The sequence below is a fragment of the Grammomys surdaster genome, unplaced genomic scaffold (genome assembly GCF_004785775.1).
Source record: "Grammomys surdaster isolate TR1022 unplaced genomic scaffold, NIH_TR_1.0 190, whole genome shotgun sequence".
NCBI lineage: Eukaryota > Metazoa > Chordata > Mammalia > Rodentia > Muridae > Grammomys > Grammomys surdaster.
In genome coordinates, this window is record NW_021604635.1 from 2,111,243 (window position 1) to 2,131,283 (window position 20,041).

At 46.6% G+C, this 20,041-nt stretch overlaps 1 protein-coding gene across 1 annotated transcript in view; it reads left to right on the forward strand.

Moving 5' to 3' along the window:
* The window catches only part of Armc2 (armadillo repeat containing 2), a 111,699-nt gene that overhangs the window by 4,057 nt on the left and 87,601 nt on the right, over positions 1–20,041 (forward strand). The window contains exons 3-4 of the mRNA XM_028769076.1: positions 9,603–9,771; positions 16,715–16,904. Of these exons, the coding sequence (XP_028624909.1) occupies positions 9,603–9,771; positions 16,715–16,904 (359 nt within the window). The remainder of the gene's footprint in view (positions 1–9,602; positions 9,772–16,714; positions 16,905–20,041) is intronic.

Below are 20,041 nucleotides of genomic sequence, written 5' to 3' on the forward strand. Positions count from 1 at the left end.
TTGCTGTTCCACACAGATACACTGTATCCTTGCTGTTCCACACAGATGCACTGTATCCTTGCTTAGACCAGCTTTCTTGGATTATGCTTTTATCAACCCTGTTTACAGCTGATCCTTGACTTAGGAAGGACTAACGAAGCCAGTCCTAATGAAGATCTTACCTGAATCAATTTTTGTTTCCTTTTTGATAGCAACTGTCTTGTGTTTTTAGTTTTGTATTAGTTTTATTTCAACCTCATACTGCCACAACCCATCCAAGTCATCCCTATGTGTTTGATGACAAGGGCATCCTATCAAGTCAGCTCACTGGGAGAGCTCCCCAGACATCCTGCCCACCACTTGCTCTGGGTACCTGGCCCTGTTCTCACCATCCCTCACCATCATCCCAGAAGCACCTCCTTCCTTTATAGGGTCTATTTCCTGTCTCCTGCATCTCATCCTTCTTTGTTTCCTATGACACTGCTTTGGATAGAGACTTTTCCCCACAGAAAGGGCATGTGGAGGGAGAGTAAATAAATGATTTGAGACTTGATTTCTGTTTTTTTCTTTTCTGGAAGTTGGTATGATGTTTTTTCTTGTTGCTGCCAGTGTTCTAATGCTATGATAAAATAGTTAGGGAAGAAAGGGTTTATTTAGCTTACAAGTTACATCTTCAAAGGAAGCCAAGGAAGGACCCTAGACACAGACACTGGGGGAATGATGCTTATCACACTCTCTATGGCCTACTCCACTTGCTTTCTTACAGAGCCCAGGCCCAGAGTGGGCTGGGCCCTTCCATGTCCATCATTAATGTTTAACAAGTTACTCCATAGGCACGCCCACAGGCCAATCTGATAAAGATGGTTTTCCATCTGACAAGCTCTCTTCCCTGGTTAAAGACTCTTGGTTATGTCAAGGTGACAAGAAGTAAGTAGCACTCCAGAATTCTGAAATTCCAGGAGACTGAGCCTCTGGCAATCCTTCATCTTGACTCTCGGTGCTTAAGAACCTTTTCAGTGTGAAATCCCATCAGCTCTGGGAAGTGTTCTCTATGTATTTCAACCCTGACTCCATCTCTAAACAGTTTTTTATTAACATGAGTTAGTTCAGTTATATGTTCTCTGGGTAGGTACAATGTGTACTGATGGATTATTATTAGTATTTAGAGTTTGTAATTCAGGTATAGGAGTTATTGTGCCAGCTCTTTGATCTTCTGGGCTTTTTGTTTGTTTGCTTGAATTCTCTTCTCTTTTCTGTTATGTATCTTATTCTTCTAATCCACTTACTAGATTCCTTTCATTTCTGTTTTCCTATTCCCACCCCCTAATTATTTTTATTTTTTTACCCCCTAATTTTTTTAGTTGTGTTTTTTTATTCTTTTTTAAAATTTATTTTTAAATCAAATCATAATTTTAACTTATTCACACAGGGGTTATAAACACAAAAAGGCAGGACATGGGGAAGGAGATGACAACAGAGCGTGTGTGTTCAGGGGGAGTACAGATATTTTTCAGAACAGGGTATTGGCTGAGTGAAGGTTCAGGGGACAGGTCACTATGACTCTGCCTATGATTCACTTGTCCTTATCTAAGTTGGTACTATCTGCCAAGGCTACCTATTTACAAGGTCTATGACTACTCAGGCTGGTAAATTTCCACAAAAGCTGCCTGTTTACAATAGCTTATAGCAATCTGTTTCAGTGTTTTTCCACAGAGACCCAAGACTTGGTGTTAGCATACATATATGACAGGCCTATTGTTGATTTTAGGCCTATGGCTGATTTTAGGCCTTCAGTGTATAAGCAGGGCTGCCCCTGACATCTTCTCCCTTCTCTAAGTATAGAAGGGCTGTGGCGGTTCTAGTCTTTCGAAGGTGGGGATAGAGGCCTGATCTCCAGTAATTGAAGGGGACCTTGTAATGGCTCTGGCTCCCCCCCCCCCCCAGCCCCAGACAGGGTTTCTCTGTATAGCCCAGGCTGTCCTGGAACTCACTCTGTAGACCAGGCTGGCCTCAAACTCAGAAATCTGCCTGCCTCTGCTCCCAAGTGCTGGGATTAAAGGCGTGCACCACCACTGTCATGCTTTAGTTGTGTTTTTAATTTGTACTTTTAGGTAGTATTCTGTTCTTGTTCCATGGATGCATAGCTTTAGATATAATTTGCTTATTTTCAACCTAGTTTTGCTCTCCCTGTATGGCCTCTGTTGCAGGTTTAGGTTTGTTTTGGTCTTTGACTTTCATGTTCGAGACTCTTTGGGTGCCTTATGCTGTTTTTGGCATATGGGTGGAGTTTGGTCTCTAGGCCGTGGTAGCCGAGCCCAGGGCTATAACAATCGAGCTGGGTTGTGTTTTTGCTGGTGGCCCTGAAAGTGGATCTTTAGGGCCCACCTCACAAAACTATGCCTTTAGGACCAGCTCATTTCCAGGCTCTGTCCTAGAGGGTGAGGTTTGATGATTGCCTCTCAGGAGGCCTGGGAAGAAAGAAGGTAGGGTGCTTAGCATTTAGTACGTCAGTACTCAGTTAATAGCCTGGCAGGTCGGAGGTGGCAGTCCAGCCCCAGAGTCCCAGGGTTCGGAGGTAAAAGCAGGAGGCTTCTGAGTTCACACCAGCCTGGGCTACATAACACTTTGGAGGCTAGCCTGTTGAACATAGACAGTGTTTCAATGCCTAAATAAGAAAGAAAAAGTCAGTGTTTATAATGGGCAGCTGATACTTATCATAAGGGCTTATTTTAAGGGGACCCTTAAATTATCAACGTGGTTAGAGGGTTGTGTCCCACCCTATCTAAAAGGAGGCACACCTTCTCCTGGATGTCTGGCAGCACTGGGGGGAGGGGTTCCGAAGAATCTTAACCAATCCTCTGGCTTCCTGCTGCCTTCCCCGTAGACCTCTGCACTCTTCGTGGAGTGCTTAGTTAAGCTGCTTCTCAATTTTTATTACTCTCACTGTGTGTGTGTGTGTGTATCTGCACACAAGTGAGAAAGAGAGAATGTATGCTTGTGTGTGTGTGTATGAGTATTGTGTATATGTGTGAATGTGTATGAGTGCGAGTGTGTGTATATGTATGTGTGTGTGTCTGTGTGTGTGTGTGCGTGTGTGTGCGTGTGTGTGTGTGTGTGTGTGTGTGTGTGTGTGAGAGAGAGAGAGAGAGAGAGAGAGAGAGAGAGAGAGACTGTGTATATATGAGCAGTGCCTTTTGATGCTCCCTTAAGCAGTAGCTGCAGTCAGTGAGGTAAACCCCAGAGAAGCCTGCTGCTTGAACTCCCATGCTGACCACAACAGTGAACTCTCTCATCTATGCCCCAATATCCTCCAGTGAGCCAGGGGCTGCTCAGAATCAAAACAGCTCAGGCGCGGGGCATGATCTAAGATGGCGTTCTCGGGCTTGGTTGCTCCAGCCTTGCTACTGGCCTGACTGGCTCCGGAGGGTGCTTGTCAACACCTGTAATCTCCTGAGGCAGGGAAAGCACTGTCATTTGCTCGAAGCCTTCCATTAGTGTCCACACCTACCTGCTATGAAGAAACTCAGGTTCCTTTTCCTTTCTCAGCAGCTCCCTGCTTCTGCAACAGCCTGAGACCTGAGGCAGCTGAGGAGAGTTTCTTCCTATGTATATCTCACTACTCTATTAGCTGGCCTTCTGGTTTCCACACACAGAAGTAACTGCTCTCTTACAGTGGATTGACTAATGCCAGTGGAGGCATGACCATGGGGACGAACAGGAAACTGTGCCCCCAACACCGCCACCAGCATTGCCCATCTCCTTCCACTTCCCAAATGTAAAGTGCCCAGTATTTAAGCCCCAAACATTCTTAATCAGCTTTGTATTGACACAGAGAAAAGACAGACATCATGGAAATGCAGCCAGTGCACTTTACAGTAACTAACACTCAGCAGCCAGACTTCCAAAAGATGATGTAAGACACTGCCAGCACCATCAAAGGTGGTGCATGGTCAGGGACGCCAGCCACCACCCTCAACCCCCAGGTCAAGGCCATGCTAACTAACAGCATAGATCACTTTGAATTGTCTTCAGTGTTTGACAAGAGCCAAGTTCCATGTATTGGGCAAGCAAAACAAAATGTAATATATTTTTAAAAGATAGGAACTCGTGTGCCTTGGGATAGAGAGAATCCAGGATGAGGAAAGGGACACTGGCCATGTCAAATAGTCTCCCCCACCACCACCGTTTCTGACATTCACAGTAACATTATGAGTCACAGTGCTTCAAGTGGCAGGAGAGTCCCAGGTACCGAAGAGAAAGTTACAGAGGCAAAAATGCACACGTAGCTACCACATCCCAAAGGCTGGGGGCTTAGGAGAAAGATTTGCTTTCTAACTTTCAAGTGTCTTGTAGTGTGTGTGCATGCATGCATGTATGTGTTCATGCTTTACAAAACTGTATCATGAAGAACTTCCTGAGGTGGGATAGCACTGAGCTCTTCCCAGTCTTCAGGAAAGGTATGGAAGACCCTGCCTTCCGTCGGAGGGTCCAAGGAGTCAAGACAGAAGTAGGTCGGGAATCGTGAGGCAAAGATGAGTTGTGGCCAGCCAGAGCCCTTAGCTGCTTCGCTAATGGTGTGTTCTTTAGCTGGGTTATTCAGTGGAAATAGCCTGCATGCCTTCATTCAGTGGAGTGTCACCTTCCAGAGCCTCCTAACAGCTGGCCTTCTTGGAGTCCTTGATTGTAGCCTGGTCACTGGTGAGAATTGTGCAGCAAGCAAAGTCTGCTGGGTATCTGTCAATCACTCAAAGAGAGTTTAAACATATCTGTACTATTTCCTGATTTCTAAAATCATTAAAATTCATTTAAAAAATCATAATGATTTTCTTTACAAAAGTCATTTTGATGTGCAAACCACAAGACTCTCTGCCTCTGTCTGTCTGTTTCTCTGTGTCTCTTGTTCTAGAACCCAGTGTGAAGAAATTGCTTGGCTTTGATGTGGTTAACTCAATGGAAGGGGCCTGCCTAGCATTCATGGGGCTTAGCACTGGGGAGAGAAAGAGGAAGAAAGGGAGAAGGAAGGGAATGGGGAGGGGGAACATAAAGAGGGAGAGAAGGAGGGAGAGAGAGAGAGAGAGAGAGAGAGAGAGAGAGAGAGAGAGAGAGAGAGAGAGAGAGAGAGACTAGGAAGATGGCCCGTTTGGTAAAGTGGTTGCCTACAAGCATGAGGCTCTGAGTTCAGTCTCCTTCACTCATGTAAGAAGCTGGGTGTCGTAGGATGTATTTATAATCCCCGGCCGGGGGTGGGGTGGGGTGGGGGTAGAGACCGGATAGTCTCTGGGGCTCACTGGCTAGCCAGTCTAGCTGAATCAGCAAACTCCTAGTTCAGTGAGAGAAAACGAGACAAGGAGGGGCTGGAGAGATGGTTAAGGGCTCTGACCACTCTTCTAGAGGACCCACATGGCGGCTCAGGACTGTCTGTGACTCCAGTTCCAGGGGATCTGACATCCTCTTCTGGCCTCTGCAGGCACCAAGCAGACAAGTGGTACAAAAGCGTACATGCAGCCAAAACATCCATGGACATAGATTTTTTTAAGTTAAAATAAAGTGATAAGCAATGGAAGAAAGCACCCGATCCTGCCCGTTGGCCTCCACACAGGAGCACATGTACACAGGAAAGGGAGGAAGGAGGAGGGAAGGGGGGAGGGAGACGGTGGAGTCACTTCGTGTATATTTGTTGCATATTTTGCTTTTCACAGTCTTAGTAGTCCAAGAAGTCACATATTCAGAGGGAACCAATAAGGTGTCCAGGTCAGTAGTAAAGTTAACTAGATCTCATTATGGAAACAATTACTAATTTTGCACTAGGAAATAATACCTTTTGTTGGGGGACTGTTATGGCCTTTTATCTCACCTACCAGGGATAATTAGGTTATGTGCCTTGAGAAACTTAACATGCTACACTGCATTTTCCCTTTTAATGGGATCTTTTCTTTCTAGCACCCAAGGCACCTGAGTAACACACTAACACACTATTATTTTCTGTGCTTTATCTGGCAAACTCCGTAAACTCATTTGAGCTTCAAGGGCTAGTAAATTACCAGTAGCCATTGCAAAATCCCCGAGCAACACACCTACAGAGAGAAGAATTTCTTTTGGCTCACAGTTTCTGAGCTCTCGGCTGTCATAGACACTCGGCTCTCGCTTCTGGGCCAGGCTGAGACCGAATCTGTGACTTCCCTGGCAGAAGTATATGGCGGAGAAAAGCCATTGACTTCTCGGCCAACAAGAGACAGAGAAGGAGACCACCTGTGCCAGCTGAGTTTTTCCACAGTTCCCCTTTTAAAATTCCATCTGGGGCCCTGGTTTGTGGGGTGGTGTCACCCACATTCGGGACAGGTCATCCAGCCTTGGTTAATCTCTTTGGAGACACTCACAGACACACCCCACACCCCACACCCAGAGGACTACTCTGCCCACCCCACCCCCAGGTGCTTTTCAGTCCAGTCACATCGGCAGACAAAGCTAACCACACCTTCAGAGGACAGCGTTCTGAGATAAGGCTTTATACTACTTTCAGCATTGAGTTATACCTATGTGGTTTTGTCTATTATTATATTATTATTATTATTATTATTATTTGAGGAGCTCACTTCCCTGCATTAATCTCTCGGTGAATCACAATCTTAGTATAATTCTGCAATACACTGGGGAGATTAAAAAGTAAAAGGGACAATGCCCTAAACAAACACGCCACTATTTGTGCAGAGAAATGAGTGTGACTGTCCTCAGAATAGACCACTGAGAGGCCAGGGCTTTACTCCACTGAGGCTGGACCACAGGCCTTCACTCTGGGGAAGAGTTAAACGCAACTAGGAGCCAAGTGTGACAATAGCTGTGAGCAGCTTGGGCCGGGAAGCGAGCATCAGTGAGCTCCTATTTGGGAGGTAAGAGTTGGTGTGTGGGAAGGAGCTGCTGTCTCCGGATCACAGCTGAGCAAACTCAGAAGCAATGGCCTTCCGGGTCACAAAGCCTGTAAGGACACCGATGTTCCTTGACTGCCTTTATTCACCATGCTGCGTGTCTTATTTACCCTCCTTCATGCCCGTAAGACATTTTCCTCTTCTAAAGTCATTAGACCTATCTTTATTCTGATCTGCAAAGGGACAAGGAAAATAGGAAATATTTCGAAGAAATACATCCCCAGCCGAGCCCTAATATAGATGCCTATGCTTTAATCCTACGTGTGAGAATTTGAGAGGATGTTTACAGTAGTTTCCCACTGGGGAATTTTTTTTTTTTAAGATTTGTTAATTTGCTGGATAGAGTGATTCATTCTTTCGTGTGTTGTGGAAGTGACTTCTGAGAAGTTCCCTTTAAGTATGTCTGACTGGAGCTTTAGAGGCACTGGCTGCTGCCTTCCTAGACAGATAATGTTGGAACCAGGAACAACAGGGTGACTAAGCCATACTGTCACTGGCAACTTCTGGCTTTGAATGGAGGCCACAGACCTTTGGAAGTTAGGCTTCCGAGAGCTGTGGCTGTCAGCTTAGTAAAGGCTTTTTTAAATTATTATTATTATTTTATGTGCATTGATGTTTTGCCTGCATATATCTGTGGGAGGGTGTCAGAGCCCTGGAACTGGAGTTACAGACAGCTGGGAGCTGCCATGTGGGTGCTGGGAATTGAACCCTGGTCCTCTGGAAGAAGAACCAATGCTCCTAACCACTGAGCCGTATCTCCAGCCCTGGTAAAGGCAGAAGGCATTTCTTAAAGATCTTTAAAAAGAGGTAGCCAGGATGGCTCTTGCCTGTAATCCCAACACGTGGCCCATGGAGGCAAAGGAATAGTTTGTAAAATGAAAAAATAAAATAAAACAAAGGACGGGGGGAGGTGGTCGATGGGTGAAATGCTGCTGGACAAGCGTGAAGCCCTGAGCTCTGATCTCTAGCACCCATGGAAAAGCCGGGCTTGGCAAGCCCTACTTGTAGTCCCTACTGTGGGCAGAGATAGCCAGGCTCACTGGCCAGCCGGGCCAGCCATACAGAACTTTAGCTTCAGAGAGAAACCATGTCTAAAAAATAGTGTGGAGAACTGACTTCGGAAGACATCTTGATATCAACCTCTGCCCTCCACGTGTGCCCACAGGGGCAAAGGTACACACACACATGCACACTGACACATGGACACACACACAGACACGGACACACACAGACACATACATACACACGAACACATACATACACACAGAGACATACACACACAGAGACACATATATACACGCACACACGGACACATACATACACACACATACACACACACACATGGACAGATACATACAGGGACACCCCCCCACACACACATACACACACACACACACACACACACACACAAGCAAAAACTCCTTAAAGGTATTGGAATTTTACAATACTGTATGGTATCTGTAACAGAATTCTTGAGATTAAAAAATAAACATTTTTATATAACAAGGTAGAGTACAACTTTTCGATTTTATGCTTTGTCATTCTTTAATTTGAATAAGTCTAAAATTTACATATCCTTAAAAAATCCTTTGTGGAGTCCAAGATGTATACAGATGTTTACTGTACACATCAGTGCCCAATAAGTGTATTTCTTTTTCTTTTTTGTTTTGTTTTTTTAATAAGACAGGGCCTTTCTCTGTAGCCCAAGCTGGCCCTAAACATGAAATCTTCCTGCAACAGCCTCCCAAGTGCTAGGTAGCAAGTCTGAGTCTCCACATGTGGACCAACTAATGTTTTCTGAGCTAACCTGAACACAACATATTGCAAAGTATCCTGAATGTATTCTATCATTACAGTCTCTTAGATAACTGTTTGCAACCATAAGTGACTTGGATTTTATAAATCAAATATGCTAAGCTAAATGGCAGAACAGTTCATAGGATACACTGACAAAAACAAAAATTGTGTACATGGTGTGTCTGTCTGTTTGTCTGTGTGTATGTGTATATGTGCATGCGTGTGTCTGTTTGTGTATCTTCTGTATGTGTGTATACATGTGTGTGTCCATGTGTATATGTGTGTATCTACATGCATGTATATATGTATATGTGTCTATATGTGTTTGTGTCTGTATGTTTGTGTGTGTTTATATGTGTGTACGCATATCTGCATGGGTGTATGCATGTCTGCATGTATATGCATCCATGTATATGTACATGTATATTGCTTATGTATATGTATATTATGAACATGCATGTGTGTATGTTTGTGTTTATATGTATGTGTGTATGCATATATGTATGTGTGCACATGTGTATGTACATGTATATATGTATACATGCATGCATATGTTTGTGCATATGTATATTGCATTGTGCATTATGCACATGTGTGCTCATGTATATGTATATGCATATGTGCATGTGTATTATGCATGTGTGCACATATGTGTATTATATGCATATGTTCATGTGTATATGTATGTATGTTTATATATGTTTGTGCATGTACATGTATATATGTGTGTGGGAGTATACATATGATGTTAAGTAAGATGGGCCATTGAGACAGTAGACCCAGAGGTTCCATGGAGGTCAAGCTAAAGTCTTGGCAGGGGTGAGTGAGGTTCAGGGTAGTGTGGAGGTGAGCCTTACTTGGGACACAGAGACTCATGGCAATCGTTCAAAAATCTCTTTGCAGAAACCCAGAGCTCCAGCATCTCCCAGCGCTGAGGAGGATGCCCGCCCCTCCTTCCCTAAAGCTCCTCTGGACCCTGCAAAGATAAGAAGAATAAGTGGGGCTCGTGCACGCTTCTACAGGGCAGCGTCCCAGGGAATGCTCCTGCCTGACAGATCCCCCGCTGCCTACTGTAAGGCCTGTGACGTCCTGCAGACCCATACAGGCTCACAGCTTGAATCTGCATGCAAAAGCTATTTTCTTTTAAATGTAATTTCTCCTGGTCCTAGTTGGTTCTTACATGAACTTAGACTTCGTTAATATTGGCCAAACATTAGCTAAGAAAATTGTTTACGTATTTCTTTCCAGTTATTTATAAAGAATATCTAGATACCACTTGAGAAAACATATTACTTGGCAAGAAAAGAGTATTAGGGTAAGTGTTTTCAAATGGGTGGCTCACATATATCCAAAAGACGTAATTTTTAGGATAGAGTTTAAAAAGTCATTAATTTCATTAGAACTCAATGAGAATTGGGCCACTCAGAGGGTAATGGTGCCTCCCACCAATCCTGACAGCCTGGGTCTGACCCCTGGAACCCAAGAGAACACTGACTCCTGAAAACTGCCTTCTGACCTCCACACCTGAGCCCTGGCCCCTTGAGTATGCATGCATTAATTAATTAATTAATTAATTAAAATGTTAAAATATTTTTTAAAAATTAATGAGAATCATGAATCTCATCATAGACACCAATCCAGCCTTAGTCGCTTTCTGCTCTTGTGATTGTGAGAGCATCCGTGTAATGGGATTTGTATTCTTGTCATGTGAGCACTGGCCCACAAATGGAGGCAAAGATGTCACTTGTAAGGAGTGTAGCATGTGGATCAACGCTACCCAGGCCCATGCAGGCCCCAGGCGCAGGGACAGAGGATTGGTTGGCGGATGGCAGGAAGGTTACTGGGTAACACTAACATTGAGTGAAGTAGAACAAAAGTAACAGACCTCTCAGGCTCGACAGCATAAGTTCTGTGTCTGAAGTCTTCAGTTGTTGAGCCGGGCGGGGTTCTGCCGCAAACTGGTTTCTCACTATTTGTGGTCAACAGTGTGGAAAGCTACCTTCGTGGAAGCTGACTGAACTGGGCCTACCTCATTAGGGATCAATGAGGAGGGGTTGGCCCACTGTGACACGGGTGGTCTATAGCATCCACCTGGGCTGCACACCTCCATCTTAGCATCCTGCATGCTTGACTTTATCTGAGTTCCCCGCCAACATTTAGATGGTAGCAGGACCTCATAGAAGGAATCTATGTCTTCTTGTGGAAAATCAGATGTGGTGGTGCTAGGTCTCTGTCCATAGCAGAATGATCAGGGCTCAGAGGTATACACACAGCCTAGGGTAGGATCAGCAGGTCACAAGTACCCCAACTCACTTCAGGTAGTTCCCCATTGGATCATAGTTATAGAGGAAGAGGCAAAATCATACCATGATGCTATAACCAAATATATCATGTATCCAGCAGGCTGATGTCCTCCTTTGTCTCTGTTCCAATACAGTCTGTGTCTGTTGTTGAGCTCCTTACTTAGAGCAGGGTACCATTCTAGACCAGCAGAGTCCTGTCCTCAGAGCATCTTCAGTTAGGGATGGTAGAGAGGTGATGTCAGAACAAATATGTGAGACCAAATGGTTCTTTAGGTCGGGGGCCTTGTTAAAGGGGCCTTCAAGTGGTGACATATGACTTGATGTGTTCCTTAATGAGACCAAGGCAGCCATGGACAACCTGTGAGCACAGTGTCCATGTCAAAAGACAGGTAGACAGAAAGGCCCATCCTGTGAGTACGCTCAGCAGCAGAGGATGGTAGGTAGCCATTGAAGGGGTCGGGGGAGCTAAGGCTGGACGGCTGTGTAGGCCCTGGGGAACACAGACAGCTGACTTGCCTTGATTCTGCCCATCATGCACGGTCAGGACAACAATCAAGGCAGAGACAGTGTGGCTTGTGGTTTTAGTTGAAGAGAGATCTCAGTTGTAGCTCCACCAGAGCATTACCTGGGGGATTTTAGTCTATAGTATAGAAACGGTCCCCAGAATGGTCTTCCTGAGGAATCTTTCTACCGTTCTACCTCAGGCCTATCAGAGCGGTAGGGATTGGAAACCATAAAAGGAGATTACTTGCCAAGATAAGAAGGGAGAAGGAACCCGAGGTCTCTTACACATGAACTTGCCTATGCCTGAGCTCTTGAGATGACCGCTCGCTCACTTGTTCCTGTGGATGTGAAGGTGGCCAGGGGGAGAAACCTTTCCACTGCCCTTGTCCTCTGTGCTTTCTCCCTCTCTGCTGAGCATCCTGGCCCTGGCTTGAAGGTCACAGTACTTCCAGTCCCTGGCTGAAAGCCAGTGCCTCCCAGTGCACCGGGGTGGACCTTCATTCCAGCCCTTTACCCACTTGGCTTGGCAGGGGCTCATATCTCTGACTTCTTTGTCTACTCTCAGGAAATAATGACAGTAAGAAACCATTGTCATTTTAAAAGTACACATCAATTAAAAACAATACTGGAACTGCCCCACCCTGGAATCCCAGTCTTTATGGAGCGATGTTCTCCATTGTCTAGAAAAAAACGCTGTGTCAGTCACTGAGGCCCCAAAGCCATCAGAGCCTGGACACCTAGGGTGTGCCCTTCCCTGGGTGTGAAGTCATTTGTAGCTAACACCCGTGGGTGGGTGGGGCTTGAGGGTGGTAGCAGATTTGGAATTCTTGGGTTGAGAATGGGAGAAGGGCAGAGGCTGTGTAGTCATCCTCATAGGCTCAGGCAGTTCCAACACTTAGTGTTGAGGGCAGGTATGAACCTATAGCTGATACCTCCCCAGATATACAAACCGGAGGCCTCTGGGCAGACACTGCTGTATCCCAGTCCCTGCCACATTTTTCTGTCACAAGCCCTCTGATGCTTCATGAAGATGGACTCTTAAAGCCTTTAGCACATCTTGCCTCATCTCTGCCTTGCTCCCTTTAGATTCCTTCTCAGCCCTTTAGCGGGTTGAAGGGTTTCAACACAAAACCTTGGGAACTATCAACAGAGTCCAGAGATGCCCAGCTTCCAGCCACTAGTGCTATGGGCAGGCACCCTCCCCCCCCCCCCCCAAAATCAGAGGACCATGAGAAATATTCATATTCCATGTCCCATAAATCGAAAAGAGGTCCTGAAGGAAGATACATCAGATAACATCCCCACCCCATGTTCAGAATCCTTCAGAGGACCTCTGTGCCTCCCAGAATTATGGCCACACTGAGTTGCAGAAAATTCCCGAGGATGCTGCTGGCAAATTGTTGATAGCTGCTCCTTGGAAGTAGGTCCAGAGTTCAGGCAGGTCAGGGAGGCACTGCTCATTCCTGGCCCTTGCAGGCCTGTGCTCGGATCGTGCTAGAAAGGCAAGAAAGCCATTCCTGACAGAGCTGTTCAGTGTGCATTCAGCCCAAGGTTCCCAAATTGACCTGGCTGTGGACTCTCAGGAACCCAGCTGAGCAAATACCAGTCTGTTCTTAAAGGCAGGAAGCCTCTTCTGTAAAGGTCTGGACAGAAAATACTTTAGGCCCAGTAGTCCATTCCATCTCTAACATATTCAGCCCTGCCATCACAGTGTGGAAGTAGCCAATTGCTGATTTATGGCTCCTGGAGTTTGAACTCCCTGTGATTTTCACTTGTCCTAATGTACTGTCGTTCACTTTATTTTCTCTACCCCCACCCTGTGCCAGCCACTCAAAATATGAAAGGCTGTCTTTATTTTGCTGGTTACCATAAGACACAAGGCAGAGTAGGTCTCCTGGCTTCTGCCCAAGGAGACAGAGTCCCACTTCCTTTGTAAGAACAGCTCTCGTGACCTAGCCCTAGTCTACAATGTCCCCGGCCCCTGTCTTGCCTCTCCTCCTCCTGTATCCCAGCAGCTGATGCACCCAAGGAGGCTCCTTGTTCACAGCTCTACAGGGAGAGACAGGAAGCCGGTCCTGGACTATAAACCTAGAATTAGCAGGCAGCCCACTCCTCTCTCCACAAGGTCCCACCCACTGAAAGGTCTGAAACCTCCCAAAACAGTACCCCTAGCTGGGGACCAAGTGTTCAGACACAGGAACCTCTGTGGGGCATTTGCCACTTGAACCCTATCAGGGCACCCCAGGGTTCCCCACTTGAGTCCCCACACACCCTGCTGGGCCAAGCCTCAAGCAGCCCCCTCTGCATTCTTTTCTGGAAATTTGGAGAACTTTGTTTTAACATCAGCAATTGAAGCAAGGTGTCCAGCTGCCCTATGCGTCACGCACATGCAATGCTGGCCTCAACTCCGGACTTACGCTCCTTTTTAAAATAGTTGTTTGTTTCCTGTTTACCTCTCCAGATGCTTCTGAGACCCCCGTCTCCTCTCTGCATCTTGCCCAGGTCCACTCGCAGCCTCTGCTTCTGCACTTGCTGTTATCTGTCTCCTCCTCAAGATCAAGCAGCCTCAGTAGGCAATGTGCTTTCCTGTATTGCTTGTGGGCTGTAGCTGTGCAAGATCCTCGAGACAGAGCTGTCCCGATTCCATAACAGTGACGGGAGGCTCTGTCTCCTCTTCCCATGGTCCACAGTGGAATTCTACAGGTGTCCAACAAGTGAATCAGGGAGGCACTGAGAATTGTTATATGTGCTTAGAGATGTTGTTGTTGTTGTTTTGTCTGTTTGTCCAGTTTGGGTTTATTTTCTTAGGTTTTTTTTTTAAATATGTAGTTTATTTTTATGGATGTTTTGCCCACATACATGCCTAGTGTCCCTGGAGGCCAGAAAAGAGTGTCTGATCCCCTGGAACTAGAGTCATGGACAGTTGTGAGCTTCTATGTGGGCGCTGGAAATCAAATCCTGGATCTCTGAACGAACACCAAGTGACGTTAACCACTGAGCCATCTCCCCAGATGAAATAGGCATTAGAGCCCTGCTGCCCTCAAACTTTGGATGTAGGCCTGGCTAGCCTTGAACTTTCTGCTGTTCTCTTGCCACTGCCTCCTAAGTGCTGAGGGTATATGTTTATGTCACTGTGACCGGCTGTGACTGGTTTATCTGGCTCTCCATCTGGAGTCTGAGTGTCCTTTGTGCGAGTAATGACAGGTTCCATGCATGCTGAGCACAAGAGTACAGCCCCTCTGGCTGTGACACTGTTGTGTCCTCTTCTGAAGATTAACAAAGACCGGGACTTCGTCACCATAACCTCACTTGTGTATAAGACAGCATCTGTCAAGTAGTACTTACATACAGGCAAAACCAGAGTGAGAGACGGAAAAGGGCTATACTCTAAAACAGTATGCTTTGTAAATTAGAAGTCCTTGTTTAAGGTGGTCTGGTAGATAGGCACAGGCCAGAGTCAGAACACTAAGCCAGGTTCTGAGTGTCCCGGCACCAGACAGCATACAAGCTGCTGTACCAGATCCCATCGGCTAACCCTTATGGTGTCCCTGAGCTATGGAGACGGCTGGCAAAGGTGGGAAGGCTAAGCAGTATGTACACGTTTCAGAGCTAGTACTCAACCGGCTGCCCTTGAACCCTTATTTGGTGGAATTTAAGGCAGGGCCTTACCCCAAAAACAAGAGCCCCGAGTCAAGGCAGCTGTGGCTGGAGGCCTGGAGGCCCCGCTGCTGCTCTGAGAGCCTTCGCTCACTGGACATCACTTTTGAGTTCTTAACTCTGTCACCTCCACTGATCTTTAAGGCTCCTCCCAATGTCGAAGTGTGTTCTGTTAGAAGCAGGGGGCTAGGACCAGCAGCTGGAAAGGGATTTTGTTGTCATTAGCTTTTGTTTGCTAGTTTCTAAATAAGTATGGGAAAACTTGAAAGTATTTTTCCACATGAGGCTCACTTCTTCTCAAACCCCATCTGCTCTGGGGTCATTTATCCCTTTTGACACAGACTAGTCTAGTGACAGGTGGATGACAAGCTACCCTGGTGTCTCTTTGCTGATAGGAAAGTTGTATTTTCAGTATTGAAAAGTTGTATTTTCAGACTCTGGCATGCCTAAACTCAGCGTGCGTTCCTTTTGGGGATGCGCTGGGATCTTGCTAGACTGTCTGCACCTCTTTAGGAATCCTTCTTCCTAATGGGTCATGCTGAGCACAGTCCCTCTGGCTGTGACACTGTCTCTATAACCAGCAGTCCTCCTCCAGGACCTCTGTCTAGCTTTTCCCCAACACCATAGGTACACCCCTGCTTCAGAGTCTCTGTGCCAGCTCCAGGTGCTCTGAACACTATCAGTGTCCCCCTTCCTTGTTCCCCCCTCCCCCCTACTTCCTCCACCCCCTCCACCCCTCTGTATTCCCCTTCACCCACTCCACCCCCTCCAGTCCCCTCCACCCCCTTCATTCCCCTCCATTCCCCTCCACCCCCTCCACCCCCTCTACCCCTCTCTATCCTCCTCTACCCCCTCCGCCCCCTCCACCCCATTGAAACTGCTTTTGTCTTCCTCACAACCCCCTCCGTTCTTTTCCACTTTTCTTCTACTGGTTTTGGTTTGCTCTTACTGAAACATATTGTGTCCTTTATAATTGTATACTACTTACAAAAAGACCTATATAAGTCCTGTAAACAGGGACATCTCTTGTCACTGACATATCACTTATACTTGACACTATAAGTTATATTATTTTGGGTTTTTTTTTTTTTACACTAAATCTCATGTATCCCAGGCTAGCCTAGAACTTGCTACATAGTAAAGGCTAACTCTGAACTTTTTAACCTTCCTCTACTTCCCAGTTGGCTGGGATTACAGGTGTCAGCCGTAAAGTATTTGTAAATAGAAAAAGTAATCCCGTTTTCTTTTGGAAGAATTATTGTCATGGGGCCCAGGGGTACTTAAGCAGGAAAGGTAGTTTATAAACTTAAGTTCCTATGTCTTCCTTCAGTTGACTCCAAGCCAATAGTTAATATCCTATTCATTATTTTATTCACATAAATGATGGTGCCAAGCCCGAAACTGTAGTAGAGCTGTATTATGCACAGAGACATGTTGGCCATAAAAATCTCCATTCTTGATTCCAAGCAAAACCTTTATACAAATCTACAGACTGCAAACGAAACATTGAAAGTAAGAAAGGCACTGAGAGAATGCTCCTTGCTCTTTCAGCACAGACCGTGGAGGAATCCAGCAAACCCGTTAGTGTGGGGAACACCACAGCAAGACAGAATGGGGCTCATGTAACAGCATCCAGTGCCACTGGCCATTTAAAGAGTACCCCACTTCTCACCTGTGACCAAGGCTTCTGGGAAACCACAGAGCAAGAAGCATCCCCACTGTCTCAGCTCCGAAGTCGAGGGTCAGTATCCTCTGGTGTGACGTTTTGGGTCGGGGTAACCATTGGCTCTCACCAGTTCTCCGGCTTATGTAGAAGATTGGTTTGCTTTCTCTCTCTTAGATAAGCATGGTTTTAAGTTAGTACACAGTAGGAGAGAGTACTTTCTCTCCTCATGTTTGGCTGGGGTTGGTTTTCCTTCATTGCCTGTTGCATCCTTAGAAACCCTGCATGACAGCCGTAACAATGCACCACAGGGCTATCAGATAAAGGTGAGGCGGGGTGGTCCTGCTATCCCCGAGTGACTGTTCAGTGGGCCTTCTGTGTGTGGATGATTTGGGATTCCTTTTGGGCCTGGAGACTCCTGTGACCTCCTTTGCTTTAGTCCACTGTTGTAGACTCCATAGGCGTGGACACTTCTGTTATTCTCCAGTAGAAACTTGGTTTAGATATTTATTGTGCTAACTAGTAGCTAAAGCAGGAGCATCCTGTGGGGCCTGTTAGCCCCTCATACATGAACAGTTGGGAATTATTTTATTTTATGCATCCTTCTTGTATAGGGCTTGCCAGAAGCACTTTCTTACCACACTCAGGGTTTATGGAGAAAAAAAGCACCTCGAGTGGGGGCCTGAGTCCATTCTTATCCTGACACTTTATTAAAACCTTAAATTCAGAGGTCGGAGCATCAGATAGAGCAGAGAATAGGCTGTGTTCGCCAGCCTTGGTCAGGACTGATGCTAAGATAAAGAGGGTCACTCAGTTACAGATCTCTTTTTTGCTAGAACTTTCCATTGGGTCATCATGGACAACTGCCCAGTTCAAATTTGTTTAACAAGATTAAATTCCACAGGCCATTTTAGGACCCGAGTCCTTGCTGCTCTCAATTTAGATTGTGGAATCTGACATTGGCTCTTCCGCAGGGACCACAACCTCCCCCACCCCCCTACCCCCGCTCCACCCCACCCCCATCCCAAAAGCGGCCACTGGCAGCTTGTTAGTTTAGCTGAATTGACCTTGTCTGCTGACACAGCCCAAAGAGTGTCACACAGAGAATTTATATTCGGCAACCTAGAAGTCCTTGGGATGTTGCTCTGAATTCAGAACATTTTTCAAATCGAGGGAAAGATGACGTAGCTCCTGAAGCGGGAAGAGAACAACGTCAAATTAGGACTCTCGGAGTTGGGCACGACAAGCAGGCCCTTGCAGCGGCTCTTTGCCGCTGGTGAGAGAGGCCCAGGCTGAGGAGCTCATCACCACAGCATGAGAGGCAGCAGGGCTTGTGCCCCACAGGAAAGAGAGTGTTTATGCTGTGGCATCCATCCTTACGGTAATGCAAACTGACGAGGTACAAACAGGCAAGAGCCGCCTCCATTGTTTGTTTATTCCCGTGAAACTTCAGATGTTGCGAAACAATCACACATGCCAGGGTTCATTATGCCTCTGTCTTTCTGGGACAGCGGGGCATCTTAGTGACATATTTTATCCCACAAACAGCAAAGGACAAACCCATTAGGGGGGATGGTTAGCCGCTTCCTCAGGCCTGTTCAAAATGCCCAGGCTTTGGCAGCATCTCTCACCAGCTTCGCTTTGTCCCGGGGGATGGTTCTGTGGAGTTTGGAGTTTGCTCTCAGTAATGTTTCTGGGCTCTGAATCAGTCCCTGCCTCCTTCCAGCACTGGGTGGAATTTTCTGCAGACATGCCAACAGAAAAGTTTATATGGTGGGATTAAAACAAACGAGAAAATGGAAACTCTTAGCAATTCTCTCATTAATTACATTTGTGAATCAGTCAGGAACACTCCATAGTCATTTCTTGTAAACATTGAAGTGACTGTAATTCCAAGAAAAGGCCTTCGCTAAGCAGCAGAGCAGTCCCACGTTTGCTGGGTGCGTCCTCCCGTCCATCCGTTAGCCAGGGTTTTTGTTCTTATCTTAATCCTGAGAGCATAAAGTGGAAAGGGGAAGGTTCGACGGGCTGGCAGGAGCCGGTAGATGAGACTTGGAGACCAGTGTGGGCTGGGGGCGGGGCAAGCCGATGGGTGGGGCGGAGCAGACGAAGGCTCTCGTGTCCCCTCTTGGCCCGGGCGCCCCCCCCCCCCCCCCCCCCCGCACGGGGTCCTGCCAGCTTCTCTGGCTGGGGAGAAGAAAGAACAGTTGGTTTCAGCAAACCTGCATTGACTTGTGCGCCTTTAGTTTAAAATATGGGTAATCCAGACGTCCGGGACGCTCTGGAGTTTAACTTTATGCTTGCTACAGAAAAAGAAAAATATTTGCTAAGCAAGGTAGCATCAGAAATGCAAAGGTAAAACCTGAAAGAGAAGCCTCTCCCGGGCGCCCAGGGAGCGTGGCCTTAATCTGTGTGTGTTTACTGCAATCTCCACGTGCCCACTAGAAGTTCTCAGGCAGCTTGGAGGGCCTGCTCCTCACCCACGCGGCGTCATCTCTTCTTACCACGGGATTGAAAACAGCAGAGCTGGCGTTTTGTAGAAGTCTGTGTGCTGGTCTCTACCCACCCACCTGTTGGTTCATCAAACCCCTCAGTGCAAATGTCTAACTACTTAAGGCGTTGGAAGTGCTGTTCAGATTGTCTTGGATTGAGACTGAGGCTGGAGAGGGCAGATGACATCAATAGTGTGCTCACCCTGTGTAGCGATGTCTGTGAATGATGCAGGCTACTCACTTAGATCACTGAACGGTGCAGGCTGCTCACCGGGAGCCAGTCTCTCTCTCTCTCTCTCTCTCTCTCTCTCTCTCTCTCTCTCTCTCTCTCTCTCTCTCCCATTTGATTTAGTTGTGTGTCTTTGGCAAGTCACCTAACAATCCCAGGGGCTCTGGCAACTCCAGGGCTCTGTCTCTTAGTTTATAAGATGAAAATGGTGGCCCCTCTTCTCCCTTCTCCTTCACACCTCCACCGCAGGTTATGGAGTGCTCACTAGGGCTGGAAATTCTTGACTGTAGGATGCCAAGGACCTTTAGTGTGGTTGGAATAAGGACCAAGAGCTGATGTGGGGATGTACACTGACCTCAGGGAATGGAAGCAGGGGTCACAGTCAAGGCCACTGTATGAAGGCAAGTTGGAGGTCATCCTGTGCTATATATAAGTCTACCTCAAAAAACAGTGAAAGAAACACAGAAGGAGGGAAGGAGGGAAGGAAGGAAGGA